General features: G+C 51.0%; 2 protein-coding genes across 2 annotated transcripts in view; one reads left to right on the top strand and one right to left on the bottom strand.

Annotated features, from left to right (window-relative positions):
• RIIAD1 (regulatory subunit of type II PKA R-subunit domain containing 1) overlaps positions 1-1,718 on the top strand; it is a 60,132-nt gene extending 58,414 nt beyond the window's left edge. Inside the window, exon 4 of the mRNA XM_088460987.1 lies at positions 1,463-1,718. Within this exon, the coding sequence (XP_088317113.1) occupies positions 1,463-1,584 (122 nt within the window). The 3' untranslated portion in view covers positions 1,585-1,718. The remainder of the gene's footprint in view (positions 1-1,462) is intronic.
• Positions 1,719-11,772: 10,054 nt separating this feature from the next.
• On the bottom strand, positions 11,773-22,777 carry MRPL9 (mitochondrial ribosomal protein L9). Its single transcript, XM_088460962.1, has 7 exons — positions 22,651-22,777; positions 17,925-18,084; positions 17,722-17,846; positions 17,586-17,639; positions 15,622-15,723; positions 12,222-12,305; positions 11,773-12,057 (listed from the first exon to the last, which is right to left on the bottom strand). The coding sequence occupies exons 1-7, from the start codon at positions 22,708-22,710 to the stop codon at positions 11,893-11,895; spliced, it is 750 nt and encodes a 249-aa protein (XP_088317088.1). The 5' UTR covers positions 22,711-22,777; the 3' UTR covers positions 11,773-11,892.
• Between the last annotated feature and the right edge of the window lie 148 nt (positions 22,778-22,925).

Below are 22,925 nucleotides of genomic sequence, written 5' to 3'. Positions count from 1 at the left end.
CCCCCCAGAACACCCAGCCCGATCACGCCCCCCAGAACACCCAGCCCGATCACGCCCCCCAGAACACCCAGCCCGATCACGCCCCCCAGAACACCCAACCCGATCACGCCCCCCAGAACACCCAGCCCGATCACGGCCCCCAGAACACCCAGCCCGATCACGGCCCCCAGAACACCCAGCCCGATCACGGCCCCCAGAACACCCAGCCCGATCACGGCCCCCAGAACACCCAGCCCGATCACGGCCCCCAGAACACCCAGCCCGATCACGGCCCCCAGAACACCCAGCCCGATCACGGCCCCCAGAACACCCAGCCCGATCACGGCCCCCAGAACACCCAGCCCGATCACGGCCCCCAGAACACCCAGCCCGATCACGGCCCCCAGAACACCCAGCCCGATCACGGCCCCCAGAACACCCAGCCCGATCACGGCCCCCAGAACACCCAGCCCGATCACGGCCCCCAGAACACCCAGCCCGATCACGGCCCCCAGAACACCCAGCCCGATCACGGCCCCCAGAACACCCAGCCCGATCACGGCCCCCAGAACACCCAGCCCGATCACGGCCCCCAGAACACCCAGCCCGATCACGGCCCCCAGAACACCCAGCCCGATCACGGCCCCCAGAACACCCAGCCCGATCACGGCCCCCAGAACACCCAGCCCGATCACGGCCCCCAGAACACCCAGCCCGATCACGGCCCCCAGAACACCCAGCCCCGTCCTCGTGTATCACATCATCCGATCACACCTAGTACACCCAGCCCCGTCCTCGTGTATCGCATCATCCCATCACACCTAGTACACCCAGCCCCGTCCTCGTGTATCGCATCATCCCATCACACCTAGTACACCCAGCCCCGCCCTCGTGTATCGCATCATCCCATCACACCTAGTACACCCAGCCCCGTCCTCGTGTATCGCATCATCCCATCACACCTAGTACACCCAGCCCCGTCCTCGTGTATCGCATCATCCCATCACACCTAGTACACCCAGCCTTGTCCTCCTGTATCGCATCATCCCATCACACCTAGTACACCCAGCCCCGTCCTCCTGTATCCCATCATCCGATCACACCTAGTACACCCAGTCCCGTCCTCGTGTATCGCATCATCCGATCACATCTAGTACACCCAGCCTTGTCCTCGTGTATCGCATCATCCGATCACATCTAGTACACCCAGCCTTGTCCTCCTGTATCGCATCATCCGATCACACCTAGTACACCCAGCCCCGTCCTCCTGTATCCCATCATCCGATCACACCTAGTACACCCAGCCCGTTCTCGTGTATCGCATCATCCGATCACATCTAGGTTATTTGTGCAGGAAATCTTAGTTCTGGATTTCATTCTGTGGCGACTTTTGCATTAATGACTGTCAATCACCGGCTACTGCACGATTGGGCAGAATTTGGGGAATTCCAGAAACCATGCCCCTGATTATTTTGCATTGCAGATTATTTCACGGACCCAGCTCTGACGGACCGCTTTCGGGAGATGAGTGTAAATGGAGCCGACCTAAAAGAGGAACCACATATTACCCAGACTGGAGAATTAGGAGATATTTCTAATCAATGATCCATCCGATGGTTCTGTAGCCTCAGATACAGACTGTTTAGCTATAGGTGTTATGGAAACAGCAGCCCTGCTTTTAGTTGTACTCTGTGTGTAAGTATTATATATTCTATTATTAATAAAAGTGCTTCATGGTTACAGGCACAAGGAGAATCGCTTTCCAATATTTCTACATGAAAGCTGATGTGGTGGGAAATAACTCGGATTCCCTGTAATCTGCAAGAAACCGCAGGCGTGTCTGACCGTATAAACGCCGTTTCCTGGGCGTGTATAAATTAGCCACTGCTATCCCCTTCGTAGCATGAGAGCTCTCTGGGTGTCAGGAGAGACAGGTCACCATGGCGGCCCGATTTGCGTTGTCGCTACCGATGTTTACGCTGTTGTATGTCATCGGACGGATATGACAAGTCAGCGGTGGGTGTTCCTATGCTCGGGGAAACATTTGCATATTCTCGTAGCTGCATTGCGTGCGATATCACAGATGCGATTGCGTTAGCAATAATCTCTGGATCTGGCCCAAAGCTGGATGTCCCTGAGCCACAGGCCTAATAAAAGCAGGGGAGGGGGATTCTCTTTACACCATCTTGTGAAAGGTTTCTCCTCCGTATGATTTACTATTGGGAGGGTTCTGAGTGAGCGTTACCGAGCTGGGGAGTGGGCTCCTGTCTCCTGCTTATCCGCCTGTGAAATGGGGACCCGCGTCCTAATCACCAGTTACAGGTTGGTAGTCTCCTCCATTACAGCTCACCTCTGGGCTCCTTCCATCTCTGCCTCATGAATATTTCATAGCGCTCTCCCAGCCAGCAGCTGAATCTGGTCCAGGAGAGGAGATAAAGCCCTTCCTGGCACCTGGTTATCATCCCAGCTACAAGCGTTCCGCACCTGTGATTCCCAGCGAGCACCTGGGCCTCGCTACAGTGACATCTCCGACGCGTCCCTCCTCAGGTCTGGCGCCCGCCGCCTCGTGTCACACCTGCAATAATCTGCGGGGCGCGCGGACCCCTGCACAATTAGGGGCCAGTTACAAGAATACATAGTCAAAGCTTAAAACGTCCGCAAACACCAGGTGTTAGGAAGCTTTTTATTGGTGTGTGTATGTATGTATGTGTATATGTGTATGTGTGTGTATATATATATATATATATATATATATATATAATTTTATTTTGTCTTGGTTTCGGAATGTGAAGCCTAGTAGCTGCACCATTAACTGCCAGTGAATGAGAATCGCTGGTGTTAGGACAGATAGCCATTCACGCACTATGTCTCCCAATAAGTAACGAGGCTATTTTGTGAATGAATGCATCGGCAATTTGTCCAGACGCCACTGGTGATACACATCCCTGTGTGTTTAATTAGCTCATGAAATGTCAGTCATTGATTGGCTGTGTTTTTACAGTGGTCTCTATCGATAGCCGGTCCTTGGAGACAGCGTTTGATCGGAGATTTGGCACCGTGTTCTCAGCAACCAGCAAACCTCATTCTGATCAGGTCCGACGCTGTCCTCAGCCGCAGATCGCGCAAAGCAATTCCGATACTGAATATAAACGCTCACTACCTGTGCGCAGGGCCCCAGACAGTCTGTGCAGGAGTCAGGAGGGACAGGCGCTCAAAATAATACTCTGCGAATCCCTGGGAGTAATAATGACATGCCCCTGGGGGGTTCTGTATGTCACGCAGGCCAAACAAACAGGCAAACAGCCCAGCAACCAAGCTACGCACACACACCGAGTCACACCTTCCCTGCCAACACACTAAGTGGATTTTCTGTCTGTGTGTGTGTGTGTATATCTGTCATACCGCACTGCTATACATGGGGTGGGAGGTGTTTGTACTTATCACACGGGGCTGGAAGCAGAGCAAATAGAAGTAACTTTGCACCTGAACAAACCATGTTCTGCGTGCGGGGCACATTTAAAGGGCCTAATTTGGAGTCGGACAAGGAGTGTCTGTATTTCCTGGAAGCCGCAGAGATTTAATACGTTACGCTATGGCGAGGATCTATGCAGCTTCATAGGGGAAGATGTCCCAGCCACCGATTTACCATCATCAGTATTGGCATTTGCACCTGACCCATGCTGGGCGCAAATGATCTCTGTACACGCAACTCGAATAGCATGGCCCACGACAATTTCTCCAATGAACGCAATGTTCCTGCTCAGTTACCACCCTGAAACGCCCATTTTGCACAGGTAGAGGTCCGTTGGGCGAGAATTGGCCGATAATAGCTAACACAAAAATGTGTAAATTGGGTTCTGCGCTGGTGCATATAGAGCTGGGTCTGTGCCGGAATTAGGCCAAACGTGCAGAGAGATTTGGGAGGGACGTGTCCTAACGCTGATTTAAGAATAAAGCCCCCTAGTATCTGTGGGGTACAGGCAGCAGCCAGTACTTACCCGGCATTCACACATAGTACCAGTATGTGCCCCCCTGCAGTGCTGCATGGTTTGGCCCAGATACAATGGTGCTGACTTTTGTTTTTAATAGCTACCAATTCAGAATCAGCCCTTATGTGTTAATGGGTTACACACCAGAAAGCATATGTACTAAAGTGCAGGTTTTTAGAAGTGGAGATGTTGCCCATAGCAACAAATCAGATTCTACTTATCATTTAACTATAACCTTCTAGAAGATAATAGCTAGGATCTGACCGGTTGCTATGGGCAACACCTCCATTTCTAAGATCCTGCACTATAGTAATTATACCCCTAGATGTCGGCTCAGGGAAGGTTGAGCTGCACAATCACCCCAAGCGTAGTCTGGAGACCTCTCCCCTCATCTGCATTAAATGCCTGCACCCCAATAAGCTTCCAGATGTAACTAAATGTTGGAGAGGGTAATCCGGGTTCTCCAGGACTGAATACAGCCCCTCCTGCCTCCCATTTCCTCCAGAGATAGCAGCCAAGCCCTGGGATGAGAACAGCCGCCTGAGGGAGGGCTCTGGAATATGAAGTATAGGAGTTCAGAGACCCCCAGCGGGCAGGAGAGGGGCCGGCGACTATAACAGGAGGTGGGGTGGGTGCAATCTGTCCTATTCTGCTGTACAAATCTCCCTTACCTAACCCTGTCTCCTTCCTCACACTCCCATAGCCCCAGTGTAGCTGGTCAGCGCAGACACACACCTCCCTTACCTAACCCTGTCTCCTTCCTCACACTCCCATAGCCCCAGTGTAGCTGGTCAGCGCAGACACACACCTCCCTTACCTAACCCTGTCTCCTTCCTCACACTCCCATAGCCCCAGTGTAGCTGGTCAGCACAGACACACATCTCCCTTACCTAACCCTGTCTCCTTCCTCACACTCCCATAACCCCAGTGTAGCTGGTCAGCGCAGACACACACCTCCCTTACCTAACCCTGTCTCCTTCCTCACACTCCCATAGCCCCAGTGTAGCTGGTCAGCGCACACACATCTCCCTTACCTAACCCTGTCTCCTTCCTCACACTCCCATAGCCCCAGTGTAGCTGGTCAGCGCAGACACACACCTCCCTTACCTAACCCTGTCTCCTTCCTCACACTCCCATAACCCCAGTGTAGCTGGTCAGCACAGACACACATCTCCCTTACCTAACCCTGTCTCCTTCCTCACACTCCCATAACCCCAGTGTAGCTGGTCAGCGCACACACACATCTCCCTTACCTAACCCTGTCTCCTTCCTCACACTCCCATAACCCCAGTGTAGCTGGTCAGCGCAGACACACATCTCCCTTACCTAACCCTGTCTCCTTCCTCACACTCCCATAACCCCAGTGTAGCTGGTCAGCACAGACACACATCTCCCTTACCTAACCATGTCTCCTTCCTCACACTCCCATAGCCCCAGTGTAGCTGGTCAGCACAGACACACATCTCCCTTACCTAACCATGTCTCCTTCCTCACACTCCCATAGCCCCAGTGTAGCTGGTCAGCGCACACACATCTCCCTTACCTAACCCTGTCTCCTTCCTCACACTCCCATAGCCCCAGTGTAGCTGGTCAGCGCAGACACACATCTCCCTTACCTAACCCTGTCTCCTTCCTCACACTCCCATAGCCCCAGTGTAGCTGGTCAGCGCAGACACACATCTCCCTTACCTAACCCTGTCTCCTTCCTCACACTCCCATAACCCCAGTGTAGCTGGTCAGCGCACACACATCTCCCTTACCTAACCCTGTCTCCTTCCTCACACTCCCATAGCCCCAGTGTAGCTGGTCAGCGCAGACACACATCTCCCTTACCTAACCCTGTCTCCTTCCTCACACTCCCATAGCCCCAGTGTAGCTGGTCAGCACAGACACACATCTCCCTTACCTAACCCTGTCTCCTTCCTCACACTCCCATAACCCCAGTGTAGCTGGTCAGCACAGACACACATCTCCCTTACCTAACCCTGTCTCCTTCCTCACACTCCCATAACCCCAGTGTAGCTGGTCAGCGCACACACATCTCCCTTACCTAACCATGTCTCCTTCCTCACACTCCCATAGCCCCAGTGTAGCTGGTCAGCGCAGACACACATCTCCCTTACCTAACCCTGTCTCCTTCCTCACACTCCCATAGCCCCAGTGTAGCTGGTCAGCGCAGACACACACCTCCCTTACCTAACCATGTCTCCTTCCTCACACTCCCATAGCCCCAGTGTAGCTGGTCAGCACAGACACACATCTCCCTTACCTAACCATGTCTCCTTCCTCACACTCCCATAGCCCCAGTGTAGCTGGTCAGCGCAGACACACATCTCCCTTACCTAACCCTGTCTCCTTCCTCACACTCCCATAACCCCAGTGTAGCTGGTCAGCACAGACACACACCTCCCTTACCTAACCCTGTCTCCTTCCTCACACTCCCATAGCCCCAGTGTAGCTGGTCAGCACAGACACACATCTCCCTTACCTAACCATGTCTCCTTCCTCACACTCCCATAGCCCCAGTGTAGCTGGTCAGCGCAGACACACATCTCCCTTACCTAACCCTGTCTCCTTCCTCACACTCCCATAGCCCCAGTGTAGCTGGTCAGCGCAGACACACACCTCCCTTACCTAACCATGTCTCCTTCCTCACACTCCCATAGCCCCAGTGTAGCTGGTCAGCACAGACACACACCTCCCTTACCTAACCCTGTCTCCTTCCTCACACTCCCATAGCCCCAGTGTAGCTGGTCAGCGCAGACACACATCTCCCTTACCTAACCCTGTCTCCTTCCTCACACTCCCATAGCCCCAGTGTAGCTGGTCAGCGCAGACACACATCTCCCTTACCTAACCCTGTCTCCTTCCTCACACTCCCATAACCCCAGTGTAGCTGGTCAGCGCACACACATCTCCCTTACCTAACCCTGTCTCCTTCCTCACACTCCCATAACCCCAGTGTAGCTGGTCAGCACAGACACACATCTCCCTTACCTAACCCTGTCTCCTTCCTCACACTCCCATAACCCCAGTGTAGCTGGTCAGCGCACACACACATCTCCCTTACCTAACCCTGTCTCCTTCCTCACACTCCCATAGCCCCAGTGTAGCTGGTCAGCGCGCACACACATCTCCCTTACCTAACCCTGTCTCCTTCCTCACACTCCCATAGCCCCAGTGTAGCTGGTCAGCGCACACACATCTCCCTTACCTAACCATGTCTCCTTCCTCACACTCCCATAGCCCCAGTGTAGCTGGTCAGCGCACACACATCTCCCTTACCTAACCCTGTCTCCTTCCTCACACTCCCATAGCCCCAGTGTAGCTGGTCAGCGCAGACACACACATCTCCCTTACCTAACCCTGTCTCCTTCCTCACACTCCCATAGCCCCAGTGTAGCTGGTCAGCGCAGACACACATCTCCCTTACCTAACCCTGTCTCCTTCCTCACACTCCCATAACCCCAGTGTAGCTGGTCAGCGCAGACACATCTCCCTTACCTAACCCTGTCTCCTTCCTCACACTCCCATAGCCCCAGTGTAGCTGGTCAGCACAGACACACATCTCCCTTACCTAACCCTGTCTCCTTCCTCACACTCCCATAGCCCCAGTGTAGCTGGTCAGCGCACACACATCTCCCTTACCTAACCCTGTCTCCTTCCTCACACTCCCATAACCCCAGTGTAGCTGGTCAGCACAGACACACATCTCCCTTACCTAACCCTGTCTCCTTCCTCACACTCCCATAGCCCCAGTGTAGCTGGTCAGCGCACACACATCTCCCTTACCTAACCCTGTCTCCTTCCTCACACTCCCATAGCCCCAGTGTAGCTGGTCAGCGCACACACACATCTCCCTTACCTAACCCTGTCTCCTTCCTCACACTCCCATAGCCCCAGTGTAGCTGGTCAGCGCAGACACACACCTCCCTTACCTAACCCTGTCTCCTTCCTCACACTCCCATAGCCCCAGTGTAGCTGGTCAGCGCACACACACATCTCCCTTACCTAACCCTGTCTCCTTCCTCACACTCCCATAGCCCCAGTGTAGCTGGTCAGCGCAGACACACATCTCCCTTACCTAACCCTGTCTCCTTCCTCACACTCCCATAGCCCCAGTGTAGCTGGTCAGCGCACACACACATCTCCCTTACCTAACCCTGTCTCCTTCCTCACACTCCCATAACCCCAGTGTAGCTGGTCAGCGCACACACACATCTCCCTTACCTAACCCTGTCTCCTTCCTCACACTCCCATAACCCCAGTGTAGCTGGTCAGCGCAGACACACACCTCCCTTACCTAACCCTGTCTCCTTCCTCACACTCCCATAACCCCAGTGTAGCTGGTCAGCGCAGACACACATCTCCCTTACCTAACCCTGTCTCCTTCCTCACACTCCCATAACCCCAGTGTAGCTGGTCAGCGCAGACACACATCTCCCTTACCTAACCCTGTCTCCTTCCTCACACTCCCATAACCCCAGTGTAGCTGGTCAGCGCAGACACACATCTCCCTTACCTAACCCTGTCTCCTTCCTCACACTCCCATAGCCCCAGTGTAGCTGGTCAGCGCAGACACATCTCCCTTACCTAACCCTGTCTCCTTCCTCACACTCCCATAGCCCCAGTGTAGCTGGTCAGCACAGACACACACCTCCCTTACCTAACCCTGTCTCCTTCCTCACACTCCCATAGCCCCAGTGTAGCTGGTCAGCGCAGACACACATCTCCCTTACCTAACCATGTCTCCTTCCTCACACTCCCATAACCCCAGTGTAGCTGGTCAGCGCAGACACACATCTCCCTTACCTAACCATGTCTCCTTCCTCACACTCCCATAGCCCCAGTGTAGCTGGTCAGCACAGACACACATCTCCCTTACCTAACCCTGTCTCCTTCCTCACACTCCCATAACCCCAGTGTAGCTGGTCAGCGCAGACACACATCTCCCTTACCTAACCATGTCTCCTTCCTCACACTCCCATAACCCCAGTGTAGCTGGTCAGCGCAGACACACATCTCCCTTACCTAACCCTGTCTCCTTCCTCACACTCCCATAGCCCCAGTGTAGCTGGTCAGCGCAGACACACACCTCCCTTACCTAACCATGTCTCCTTCCTCACACTCCCATAGCCCCAGTGTAGCTGGTCAGCACAGACACACATCTCCCATACTTAACCCTGTCTCCTTCCTCACACTCCCATAACCCCAGTGTAGCTGGTCAGCACAGACACAAATCTTCTCCCCCAATATTTCTCTCATTGCCATCAATTATTTCTATCCATCCATCATGAGAGATTTCTCTGTATTTAGAGCAAATCCAAGATCGCTTTACAAGTCTGGCATTGAATTGACCAGACATTGGCGCAGCCCTGTGGGTGATCCCCCGCTGGCAGCGTATGGGGGGAGGATTGAACTCAGTGTATTTGCAGGACTGGTAAAAGGACAGGGGTCTTTATTATTCTGTCAGCCCGTATAATCTCCCAACCTCCCACACCCAGTCTCTCACTCCATTATCCCTGCTTTCATTTCCTGACACGTATCCCCCCCACCACCCCGCTGATAAGACCCCCATCCTCCTGCCGCTATCAGATCCCAGCCTGCTCTCACATCAGGCAGATTCTCATTCCATGGCAGCAGATTCCCATTTCCAATGAGATACTCGCAGCCGGGCCCAAGAGGAACGGGGGGCGGGGGCCTGGTCTTATGATGGTCTCCAAAATCCCACCGTATAATACTTATTTTTATTAACACATTTATATAATGCACACATATTCCACTGGGCTTTACCAAGACTATTATAGTTATACCCATCGGCCCCTGCCCCAGGGGAGCTTACACTCTATATTCCCTATCACATGTACATACATTCTAGTGTTCTTTCATTGTTAGAATCCACATGATGTTATTATATTGTGGGAGGAAAGTAGAGCACATGAGACAGAACCTGCTCCCTGTAATGCAGCCTGATATTACTACTACACAATACATACACAGACATGTAACATGACAGCTCCTAACAACATACTGTGTGAACGCTGGGGAGACTGCAGCATCGGGCCTATAAAGCACAGACGTGCCACGCCATACCCTGTGATGTATGTGACCCAGGCCATGGTACAGGGCTTCTGTACCTGTCACCATCTGTGACCTTCCCAATTACCGGCCCGGACACAGCCTCATCGCTCAGGATGGACTCTATTAAACAGCTGAGAAGGGTCAGTAAATTCATCTGAGAGGTCCCACCGGGGGGCAGCTGGGACACTGAGATCAGAGCCGTCTCCGATAACATTTCATAGACATCGGTCACTATACAGTTCTCTCTGTAATAGCTTCCCCTGACTGAAGCAACATGGAGGGTTATACATTCCTATCTACCCCCTGACAGCTACATAGTGATACATTCTGCAGATTATTACATTACTGACCTCTCTAGTGATCTGCAGAACATTGCTCTGTCCCATCTACCCCCTGACAGGTACATAGTGATACATTCTGCAGATTATTACATTACTGACCTCTCTAGTGATCTGCAGAACATTGCTCTGTCCTATCTACCCCCTGACAGGTACATAGTGATATATTCTGCAGATTATTACATTACTGACCTCTCTAGTGATCTGCAGATCATTGCTCTGTCCCATCTACCCCCTGACAGGTACATAGTGATATATTCTGCAGATTATTACATTACTGGCCTCACTAGTGACCTGCAGATCATTGCTCTGTCCCATCTACCCCCTGACAGGTACATAGTGATACATTCTGCAGATTATTACATTACTGACCTCACTAATGATCTGCAGAACATTGCTCTGTCCCATCTACCCCCTGACAGGTACATAGTGATATATTCTGCAGATTATTACATTACTGACCTCTCTAGTGATCTGCAGAACATTGCTCTGTCCCATCTACCCCCTGACAGGTACATAGTGATATATTCTGCAGATTATTGCATTACTGACCTCATAAGTGATCTGCAGAACATTGCTCTATCCCATCTACCCCGACAGGTACATAGTGATATATACTGCAGATTATTACATTACTGCCCACACTAGTGACCTGCAGAACGTTGCTCTGTCCCATCTACCCCGACAGGTACATAGTGATATATACTGCAGATTATTACATTACTGACCTCTCTAGTGACCTGCAGAACGTTGCTCTGTCCCATCTACCCCCTGACAGGTACATAGTGATATATTCTGCAGATTATTGCATTACTGACCTCACTAGTGGCCTGCAGAACGTTGCTCTGTTCCATCTACCCCGACCGATACATAATGAAAAGTACTTAGTGCTATGTAGTGACTGACACTATAAGGCAGCACTTCCTAATTGAATATTCCGTATAAAATGTATAATGATCACACACGAGAGCTGAACGTATGATAAGGGACCCAGGTATGAAAAGGTGACGTCTGTATGTGAATCAGGCAATGACACCCCCAGTGCGTATCCACTACCTCTCCTACATAAACCACTGGTGACAATGCTAGCCTGTGCCCCCAGCCACGGTGTACGGCCCCCGGGGGTCCAGGCGCACCGCGCTACCCTCCCCCCAACAAAGGGGGGCTTTCTATGCTGAGCGCTGCACATTGTGTCACACACAATAGGGAGAATGGGAGCTGGCAGGTGGTACACTACAAGCTGTGTGTGTGTGTGACTAAGGCCAGGCAGGAACATATCTACACATCCCAGCCTTCCACAGAACCCCCTCCCCAAACCCACTACTCCCACTGGCCAATGAGGAGCTGCCGCCTCATCAGACTGACACGTGACACTGTGCAGCCTCTTTCACTATGGAAATTCTTTTATTACAAATGATAAGGAAGCCGGGGGCTGAGCCTCTCCCCCTCCAGTCTGTAGCAAACACACAAGTCCACAGAGGGTCCCTGCCGCTCCGTCCAGCCCATCAGCTGGCTGTAGATTCTGGGGCGTTGCTGCCCTCTGCTGGCGATTCCGCAGAAGGACTTTTGGCTGCCGCCTGTCTGGATAACCAGGCATTGTGGAGCTTGATTTTCAGATCTGTTCTAGTCATCAGTTCAATGGGTATTCGCACAGTGTCAATGCCGTTCACCTGCAACACAAAAGGGAATCAGGACACAGCGCTGAGGACGCCCTGATCTACCCTCCCAGCCCGCATGGGTCACGTTTTCTGACCAGGCTTCTTATTTACTAAATTCACTGTTACTGGGTTATAAGCCGGCTAAGTCTCCCCGATTACGTAGTGCGCAAACTCACCGTCACCTCGCACCAGTACTCCCCCACGGTGCTTATTGCTTCATCGGGCAGCTTCAAGCATTCAAGAGGAACCACAACCCCCAGCTAGACAAAGAAGACATCAAATTAATCATCCCTGGATAACATGATCAATAGATACAGAGAGGAAGCCCCTATGTCATCACTGATCATGGGACATGTGTCCACCTCTCACACACAGCCTATCACTGGGTAACATGATACATACATACATACAGGAAGCCTCTATACCATCACTGATCATGGGACATGTGTCCACCTCTCACACACAGCCTATCACTGGGTAACATGATACATACATAAATACATACATACATGAAGCCTCTATGCCATCACTGATCATGGGACATGTGTCCACCTCTCACACACAGCCTATCACTGGGTAACATGATACATACATACATACATGAAGCCTCTATGCCATCACTGATCATGGGACATGTGTCCACCTCTCACACACAGCCTATCACTGGGTAACATGATACATACATACAGAGAGGAAGCCTCTATGCCATCACTGATCATGGGACATGTGTCCACCTCTCACACACAGCCTATCACTGGGTAACATGATACATACATACATACATACATGAAGCCTCTATGCCATCACTGATCATGGGACATGTGTCCACCTCTCACACACAGCCTATCACTGGGTAACATGATACATACATACATACAGGAAGCCTCTATACCATCACTGATCATGGGACATGTGTCCACCTCTCACACACAGCCTATCACTGGGTAACATGATACATACATAAATACATACATACATACATGAAGCCTCTATGCCATCACTGATCATGGGACATGTGTCCACCTCTCACACACAGCCTATCACTGGGTAACATGATACATACATACATACATGAAGCCTCTATGCCATCACTGATCATGGGACATGTGTCCACCTCTCACACACAGCCTATCACTGGGTAACATGATACATACATACAGAGAGGAAGCCTCTATGCCATCACTGATCATGGGACATGTGTCCACCTCTCACACACAGCCTATCACTGGGTAACATGATACATACATACATACATACATGAAGCCTCTATGCCATCACTGATCATGGGACATGTGTCCACCTCTCACACACAGCCTATCACTGGGTAACATGATACATACATACATACAGGAAGCCTCTATACCATCACTGATCATGGGACATGTGTCCACCTCTCACACACAGCCTATCACTGGGTAACATGATACATACATAAATACATACATACATACATGAAGCCTCTATGCCATCACTGATCATGGGACATGTGTCCACCTCTCACACACAGCCTATCACTGGGTAACATGATACATACATACATACATGAAGCCTCTATGCCATCACTGATCATGGGACATGTGTCCACCTCTCACACACAGCCTATCACTGGGTAACATGATACATACATACAGAGAGGAAGCATCTATGCCATCACTGATCATGGGACATGTGTCCACCTCTCACACACAGTCTATCACTGGGTAACAAGATACATACATACATACATACATACAGGAAGCCTCTATGTCATCACTGATCATGGGACATGTGTCCACCTCTCACACACAGCCTATCACTGGGTAACATGATACATACATACAGAGTGGAAGCATCTATGCCATCACTGATCATGGGACATGTGTCCTCCTCTCATACACAGCCTATCACTGGGTAACATGATACATACATACATACATGAAGCATCTATGCCATCACTGATCATGGGACATGTGTCCACCTCTCACACACAGCCTATCACTGGGTAACATGATCAATAGATACAGAGAGGAAGCCTCTATGCAATCACTGAGCATGGGACATGTGTCCACCTCTCACACACAGCCTATCACTGGGTAACATGATACATACATACATGAAGCCTCTATGCCATCACTGATCATGGGACATGTGTCCACCTCTCACACACAGCCTATCACTGGGTAACATGATCAATAGATACAGAGAGGAAGCCTCTATGCCATCACTGATCATGGGACATGTGTTCACCTCTCACACACAGCCTATCACTGGGTAACATGATACATACATACAGAGTGGAAGCCTCTATGCCATCACTGATCATGGGACATGTGTCCACCTCTCACACACAGCCTATCACTGGGTAACATGATACATACATACATGAAGCCTTTATGCCATCACTGATCATGGGACATGTGTCCACCTCTCACACACAGCCTATCACTGGGTAACATGATCAATAGATACAGAGAGGAATCCTCTATGTCATCACTGATCATGGGACATGTGTCCACCTCTCACACACAGCCTATCACTGGGTAACATGATCAATAGATACAGAGAAGAAGCCTCTATGTCATCACTGATCATGGGACATGTGTCCACCTCTCACACACAGCCTATCACTGGGTAACATGATACATACATACAGAGTGGAAGCATCTATGCCATCATGATCATGGGACATGTGTCCACCTCTCACACACAGCCTATCACTGGGTAACATGATACATACATACATACATACATACATGAAGCCTCTATGCCATCACTGAGCATGGGACATGTGTCCACCTCTCACACACAGCCTATCACTGGGTAACATGATACATACATACATACATACATACATACATGAAGCCTCTATGCCATCACTGAGCATGGGACATGTGTCCACCTCTCACACAAAGACTATCACTGGATAACATGATCCATACATACAGAGAGGAAGCCTCTATGCCATCACTGATCATGGGACATGTGTCCACCTCTCACACACAGCCTATCACTGGGTAACATCATACATACATACATACAGGAAGCCTCTATGCCATCACTGAGCATGGGACATGTGTCCACCTCTCACACAAAGCCTATCACTGGATAACATGATACATACATACATACAGAGAGGAAGCCTCTATGCCATCACTGATCATGGGACATGTGTCCTCCTCTCTCACACAGCCTATCACTGGGTAACATGATACATACATACATGAAGCCTCTATGCCATCACTGAGCATGGGACATGTGTCCACCTCTCATACACAGCCTATCACTGGGTAACATGATACATACATACAGAGTGGAAGCATCTATGCCATCACTGAGCATGGGACATGTGTTCACCTCTCACACACAGCCTATCACTGGATAACATGATACATACATACATACATACAGAGAGGAAGCCTCTATGCCATCACTGATCATGGGACATGTGTCCTCCTCTCTCACACAGCCTATCACTGGGTAACATGATAGATACATACAGAGAGGAAGCCTCTATGCCATCACTGGGCTGAGGGCCGCAGTATCTAATAACACACACTCCATTCATACTGGATGTGACAAAGACCGGGGACAACTTACTCTCTTCAGTAAATGGCGGGACACCACTTCTTTGCTCAGAGGCCACTCCATGCTATCCTCCACGCCGATATCCAATCGGGACTTCTTCAAGTAATTTACAGTCTAGGGACAAACCAGAAATCCTGCCCTGTCAGCCACGTTTCCTGTGCCCCAGCGTCACACACAATATGGCAGCTGTCATTGCTGATCCCCATTAGCCAATTCTGTTGTCATCAGTTAATCCATGTCCTCATCCTACTTATTTACCAACGATCAACTGATGAGTCCAGACCCCCCTCCCCCCATCTGGGAGGTTACGCAGAGTACACGCGGCTTCTGTCCCTCAGCATCTCACGGACTACACTTCTCACCCACGTTCTCATCGTCTAGATCAGGATATGATGGTCACCCACGTTCTCATCGTCTAGATCAGGATATGATGGTCACCCACGTTCTCATCGTCTAGATCAGGATATGATGGTCACCCACGTTCTCATCGTCTAGATCAGGATATGATGGTCACCCACGTTCTCATCGTCTAGATCAGGATATGATGGTCACCCACGTTCTCATCGTCTAGATCAGGATATGATGGTCACCCACGTTCTCATCGTCTAGATCAGGATATGATGGTCACCAAGCTATGACTAGAGCACGCCCCTGCCCGCTTTCCCTCTATGTACTGGAAGCTGGTGGAGAGAACCAGCCGCATAGCCACCCAGATTACTTAGTCTCATTCGCAGGAGCCAGCAATGAGCTGTAAAGCTGGGTACACACTGACAGATATATTGTCCGATCAATGGATTTAGTGCCCGTCGACCAGAGTGTACCAGAGATATGTCTGTGAGCGACGTCGTTCAGACATATCGCTTTGGCTGTGCTGCACAGATATTTGTCCATCGGCAAGTGTAATCGCCTGTACACATGCAGCGGCAGCCACGGGCAGGAGGGCGGATACGCCCCCGGCCACCGGGACCCGCAGCTGCCTGGCAGATGATGGACGTTCAGTGTTTATAATACAGATATATCTTTGCAGTGTGTACCCAGCTTAAGCAGCAATATGCAGGGGTCACAGGCCGGTAATAGAAGCTTGATGATGTTTCATGTTCAGAGTAATTATATGTTGGACGTTATTACATGTCGGACAAAGTCAGCATCACCTTAAACATTGCTCATTATAAAACTGCTGACATACGGCCAGGCTGCTATTAGGGAGCGCGTTCTCAGGTGAAAGAATAAGACAAAATCTTCCAACATGAGACGGAGGAACAGGAATGGACGAGACAGGCTCCACGTGCGGTGGAGGAACAGGAATGGACGAGACAAGCTCTATGTGAGGTGGAGGAACAGGAGTGGACGAGACAAGCTCCAAGTGAGGTGGAGGAACAGGAGTGGACGAGACAAGCTCCAAGTGAGGTGGAGGAACAGGAATGGACGAGACAAGCTCCACGTGAGGTGGAGGAACAGGAATGGACGAGACAGGCTCCACGTGCGGTGGAGGAACAGGGGTGGACGAGACAAGCTCCATGTGAGGTGGAGGAACAGAATGGACGAGACAAGCTCCACGTGAGGTGGAAGAACAGGAATGGACAAGACAAGCTCCACGTGAGGTGGAAGAACAGGAATGGATGAGACAAGCTCCATGTGAGGTGGAGTAGGATAAATCTGTAGTATCGGGCGGCTGTCGCCATCAGTGCCATTTATTGGGGTCAGTGGCTGGCACTTTCGCACCCATGTGAGCTAATGTCTTACTATGGGCCAGGCAGTAATAATCCTACATGTATAACAATGTACAGTATGGGACCCATTTTTCTGGATAAAGTTTCTTTACCTATAATTTTGAGCAACATGTAGAAAACCTATAAAATACCCATCTCTCCCTATACGTGCTCATTATTTGTTTAGCAGCGCTCCTCGCAGTGACTGTACGACGCATCACACACACATACAAAGGCGTGGTCTAGGATGAAGACTATGAGTCTCACCATCTCACCCGTCCACGTCTGTGTCTTCCCTTCCAGCAGCCCTTCCAGCTGCATCTAGGAGAGAGGAAGAGAGGAGCAGTGACCAGCATGACCAGCACAGTACACCCACCGACAGCCGCCTGTACCAGGGACTCACCTTCCTCTCTTCCTCAAACATCAGCTTATTCTCCGGGGACGGGTACACGGCTAATCCCTGCGGCAGCAACTCATTCCGGCCCTTGGCTTTCTCCACAAGCACCGTATCTCCGCGGGACCCCAGCCCTGAGTGGGCAATGGAGAAAGACCCATAAGTAGTCACATTGGCAGCCTGGAGACCCCCAGACCAGGCCGCAGACTCACGCTGTATGCTCTGTGTAAGGATCAGCTCCATCTTCTCCTTCTTGCTGTGTTTAGTGTCTTCCACGACCCGGTAGATGCGGTGTTTCCGCGGGTGTAGATACGGCTCCTTCCCTTTCTTGGCGAGACCAACATTCCACCAGCGTTCAACAATGACTGTACCCTATAAGGCATGTAATACAGCACATTATGGTACCTGGAACTCACTCACCTCTACCCGTGGCATCAGATAGACATATATGGGCACACTAAGGGCACCCAGGCATGGTGCACTCTATGATCAGGTCAGGTGTATAGAGTAGCACAATGCAGTACATTATAGGGGTATAGTGGTGCAGTATATGATGGGGGTATAGAGGAGCACGGTGCAGTATATGATGGGGGTATAGTGGGGCATTGTGCAATGTATGATGGGGGTATAGAGGAGCATGGTGCAGTATATGATGGGGGTATAGAGGAGCATGGTGCAGTATATGATGGGGGTATAGAGGAGCATGGTGCAGTATATGATGGGGGTATAGAGGAGCGTGGTGCAGTATATGATGGGGGCTGTAGAGGAGCACGGTGCAGTATATGATGGGGGTATAGAGAGACAATGTGCAGTGTATGATGGGGGTATAGAGGAGCGTGGTGCAGTATATGATGGGGACATAGGGGAGCATGATGCAGTATATGATGGGGGTATAGAGGAGCATGGTGCAGTATATGATGGGGGTATAGAGGAGCATGGTGCAGTATATGATGGGGTATAGAGGAGCGTGGTGCAGTATATGATGGGGTATAGAGGTGCAGTATATGATGGGGGGTATAGAGGAGCATGGTGCAGTATATGATGGGGGTATAGAGGAGCATGGTGCAGTATATGATGGGGGCATAGAGGAGCACGGTGCAGTATATGATGGGGTATAGAGGTGCAGTATATGATGGGGGGTATAGAGGAGCGTGGTGCAATGTATGATGGGGGTATAGAGGAGCATGGTGCAGTATATGATGGGGTATAGAGGAGCATGGTGCAGTATATGATGGGGGCATAGAGGAGCACGGTGCAGTATATGATGGGGTATAGAGGTGCAGTATATGATGGGGGTATAGAGGAGCATGGTGCAGTATATGATGGGGCATAGAGGAGCATGGTGCAGTATATGATTGGGGTATAGAGGAGCATGGTGCAGTATATGATGGGGGCATAGAGGAGCACGGTGCAGTATTTGATGGGGTATAGAGGTGCAGTATATGATGGGGGGTATAGAGGAGCATGGTGCAGTATATGATGGGGTATAGAGGTGCAGTATATGATGGGGGTATAGAGGAGCATGGTGCAGTATATGATGGGGGTATAGAGGAGCATGGTGCAGTATATGATGGGGGCATAGAGGAGCACGGTGCAGTATATGATGGGGTATAGAGGTGCAGTATATAATGGGGGGTATAGAGGAGCATGGTGCAGTATATGATGGGGGTATAGAGGAGCATGGTGCAGTATATGATGGGGGCATAGAGGAGCACGGTGCAGTATATGATGGGGGCATAGAGGAGCACGGTGCAGTATATGATGGGGGCATAGAGGAGCGTGGTGCAGTATATGATGGGGTATAGAGGTGCAGTATATGATGGGGGTATAGAGGAGCATGGTGCAGTATATGATGGGGTATAGAGGAGCGTGGTGCAGTATATGATGGGGGGTATAGAGGAGCATGGTGCAGTATATGATGGGGGTATAGAGGAGCACGGTGTAGTATATGATGGGGGCATAGAGGAGCACGGTGCAGTATATGATGGGGGTATAGAGGAGCACGGTGCAGTATATGATGGGGGGTATAGAGGAGCACGGTGCAGTATATGATGGGGGCATAGAGGAGCATGGTGCAGTATAGAGGAGCACGGTGCAGTATATGATGGGGGCATAGAGGAGCACGGTGCAGTATATGATGGGGGTATAGAGGTGCACGGTGCAGTATATGATGGGGCTATACAGGAGCACGGTGCAGTATATGATGGGGGTATAGAGGAGCACGGTGCAGTATATGATGGGGGTATAGAGGAGCACGGTGCAGTATATGATGGGGGTATAGAGGAGCATGGTGCAGTATATGATGGGGGTATAGAGGAGCACGGTGCAGTATATGATGGGGGTATAGAGGAGCACGGTGCAGTATATGATGGGGGTATAGAGGAGCACGGTGCAGTATATGATGGGGGTATAGAGGAGCGTGGTGCAGTGTATGATGGGGGACATAGGGGAGCATGGTGCAGTATATGATGGGGGTATAGACATAGGGGAGCATGGTGCAGTATATGATGGGGGTATAGAGGAGCGTGGTGCAGTGTATGATGGGGTATAGGGGAGCATGGTGCAGTATATGATGGGGTATAGAGGAGCATGGTGCAGTGTATGATGGGGTATAGGGGAGCATGGTGCAGTATATGATGGGGGTATAGAGGAGCGTGGTGCAGTGTATGATGGGGGACATAGGGGAGCATGGTGCAGTATATGATGGGGGTATAGAGGAGCGTGGTGCAGTGTATGATGGGGGACATAGGGGAGCGTGGTGCAGTGTATGATGGGCGTATAGAGGAGCGTGGTGCAGTATATGATGGGGGTATAGAGGAGCGTGGTGCAGTGTATGATGGGGTATAGGGGAGCGTGGTGCAGTATATGATGGGGGTACAGAGGAGCATGGTGCAGTGTATGATGGGGTATAGGGGAGCATGATGCAGTATATGATGGGGGTATAGAGGAGCGTGGTGCAGTATATGATGGGGGTATAGAGGAGCGCGTGGTGCAGTATATGATGGGGGTATAGAGGAGCGTGGTGCAGTATATGATGGGGGTATAGAGGAGCGTGGTGCAGTATATGATGGGGGTATAGAGGAGCGTGGTGCAGTATATGATGGGGGTATAGAGGAGCGTGGTGCAGTATATGATGGGCGTATAGAGGAGCGTGGTGCAGTATATGATGGGGTATAGAGGAGCACGGTGCAGTATATGATGGGGGTATAGAGGAGCACGGTGCAGTATATGATGGGGGCATAGAGGAGCACGGTGCAGTATATGATGGGGGTATAGAGGAGCGTGGTGCAGTATATGATGGGCGTATAGAGGAGCGTGGTGCAGTATATGATGGGCGTATAGAGGAGCGTGGTGCAGTATATGATGGGCGTATAGAGGAGCGTGGTGCAGTATATGATGGGGGTATAGAGGAGCGTGGTGCAGTATATGATGGGCGTATAGAGGAGCGTGGTGCAGTATATGATGGGGTATAGAGGAGCACGGTGCAGTATATGATGGGGGTATAGAGGAGCACGGTGCAGTATATGATGGGGGCATAGAGGAGCACGGTGCAGTATATGATGGGGGTATAGAGGAGCGTGGTGCAGTATATGATGGGCGTATAGAGGAGCATGGTGCAGTATATGATGGGGGTATAGACATAGGGGAGCATGGTGCAGTATATGATGGGGGTATAGAGGAGCGTGGTGCAGTGTATGATGGGGTATAGGGGAGCATGGTGCAGTATATGATGGGGTATAGAGGAGCATGGTGCAGTGTATGATGGGGTATAGGGGAGCATGGTGCAGTATATGATGGGGGTATAGAGGAGCGTGGTGCAGTGTATGATGGGGGACATAGGGGAGCATGGTGCAGTATATGATGGGGGTATAGAGGAGCGTGGTGCAGTGTATGATGGGGGACATAGGGGAGCGTGGTGCAGTGTATGATGGGCGTATAGAGGAGCGTGGTGCAGTATATGATGGGGGTATAGAGGAGCGTGGTGCAGTGTATGATGGGGTATAGGGGAGCGTGGTGCAGTATATGATGGGGGTACAGAGGAGCATGGTGCAGTGTATGATGGGGTATAGGGGAGCATGATGCAGTATATGATGGGGGTATAGAGGAGCGTGGTGCAGTATATGATGGGGGTATAGAGGAGCGCGTGGTGCAGTATATGATGGGGGTATAGAGGAGCGTGGTGCAGTATATGATGGGGGTATAGAGGAGCGTGGTGCAGTATATGATGGGGGTATAGAGGAGCGTGGTGCAGTATATGATGGGGGTATAGAGGAGCGTGGTGCAGTATATGATGGGCGTATAGAGGAGCGTGGTGCAGTATATGATGGGGTATAGAGGAGCACGGTGCAGTATATGATGGGGGTATAGAGGAGCACGGTGCAGTATATGATGGGGGCATAGAGGAGCACGGTGCAGTATATGATGGGGGTATAGAGGAGCGTGGTGCAGTATATGATGGGCGTATAGAGGAGCGTGGTGCAGTATATGATGGGCGTATAGAGGAGCGTGGTGCAGTATATGATGGGGGTATAGAGGAGCACGGTGCAGTATATGATGGGCGTATAGAGGAGCGTGGTGCAGTATATGATGGGGTATAGAGGAGCACGGTGCAGTATATGATGGGGGTATAGAGGAGCATGGTGCAGTATATGATGGGGGCATAGAGGAGCGTGGTGCAGTATATGATGGGGGTATAGAGGTGCAGTATATGATGGGGGCATAGAGGAGCACGGTGCAGTATATGATGGGGGTATAGAGGAGCACGGTGCAGTATATGATGGGGGCATAGAGGAGCACGGTGCAGTATATGATGGGGGTATAGAGGAGCGTGGTGCAGTATATGATGGGCGTATAGAGGAGCACGGTGCAGTATATGATGGGCGTATAGAGGAGCACGGTGCAGTATATGATAGGGGGCAGTGGCTCAGAAGTACTCACCCGGATCTGGGTGACGCCCGGTAACCCCCGGGATAGGAGGGAACGGACCGTACACAGCATACCGGTCACTCTCCGCCGAACCAAGGACAGGAGCACGCTGACAGCAACAGCCAATCAGTGCCGGGCATTGCTGTCACATGTCATATAGAGGCCAAACCGTGTTAGGTAGTTTCCGCAGCCGCCATTTTCCTGGAGACCAGCGGCCATTGGGGCCCATTATTGTGCTCTGCTCATCATAGCACCATATAACCATGGCAACCAGAGGGTCACTAATC

This window comes from Taudactylus pleione, unplaced genomic scaffold (genome assembly GCF_031769625.1).
Source record: "Taudactylus pleione unplaced genomic scaffold, aTauple2 ptg000997l, whole genome shotgun sequence".
NCBI lineage: Eukaryota > Metazoa > Chordata > Amphibia > Anura > Myobatrachidae > Taudactylus > Taudactylus pleione.
Note: the sequence above shows the minus strand (reverse complement) of the source record. Positions and strands in the feature narration are given on the sequence as shown.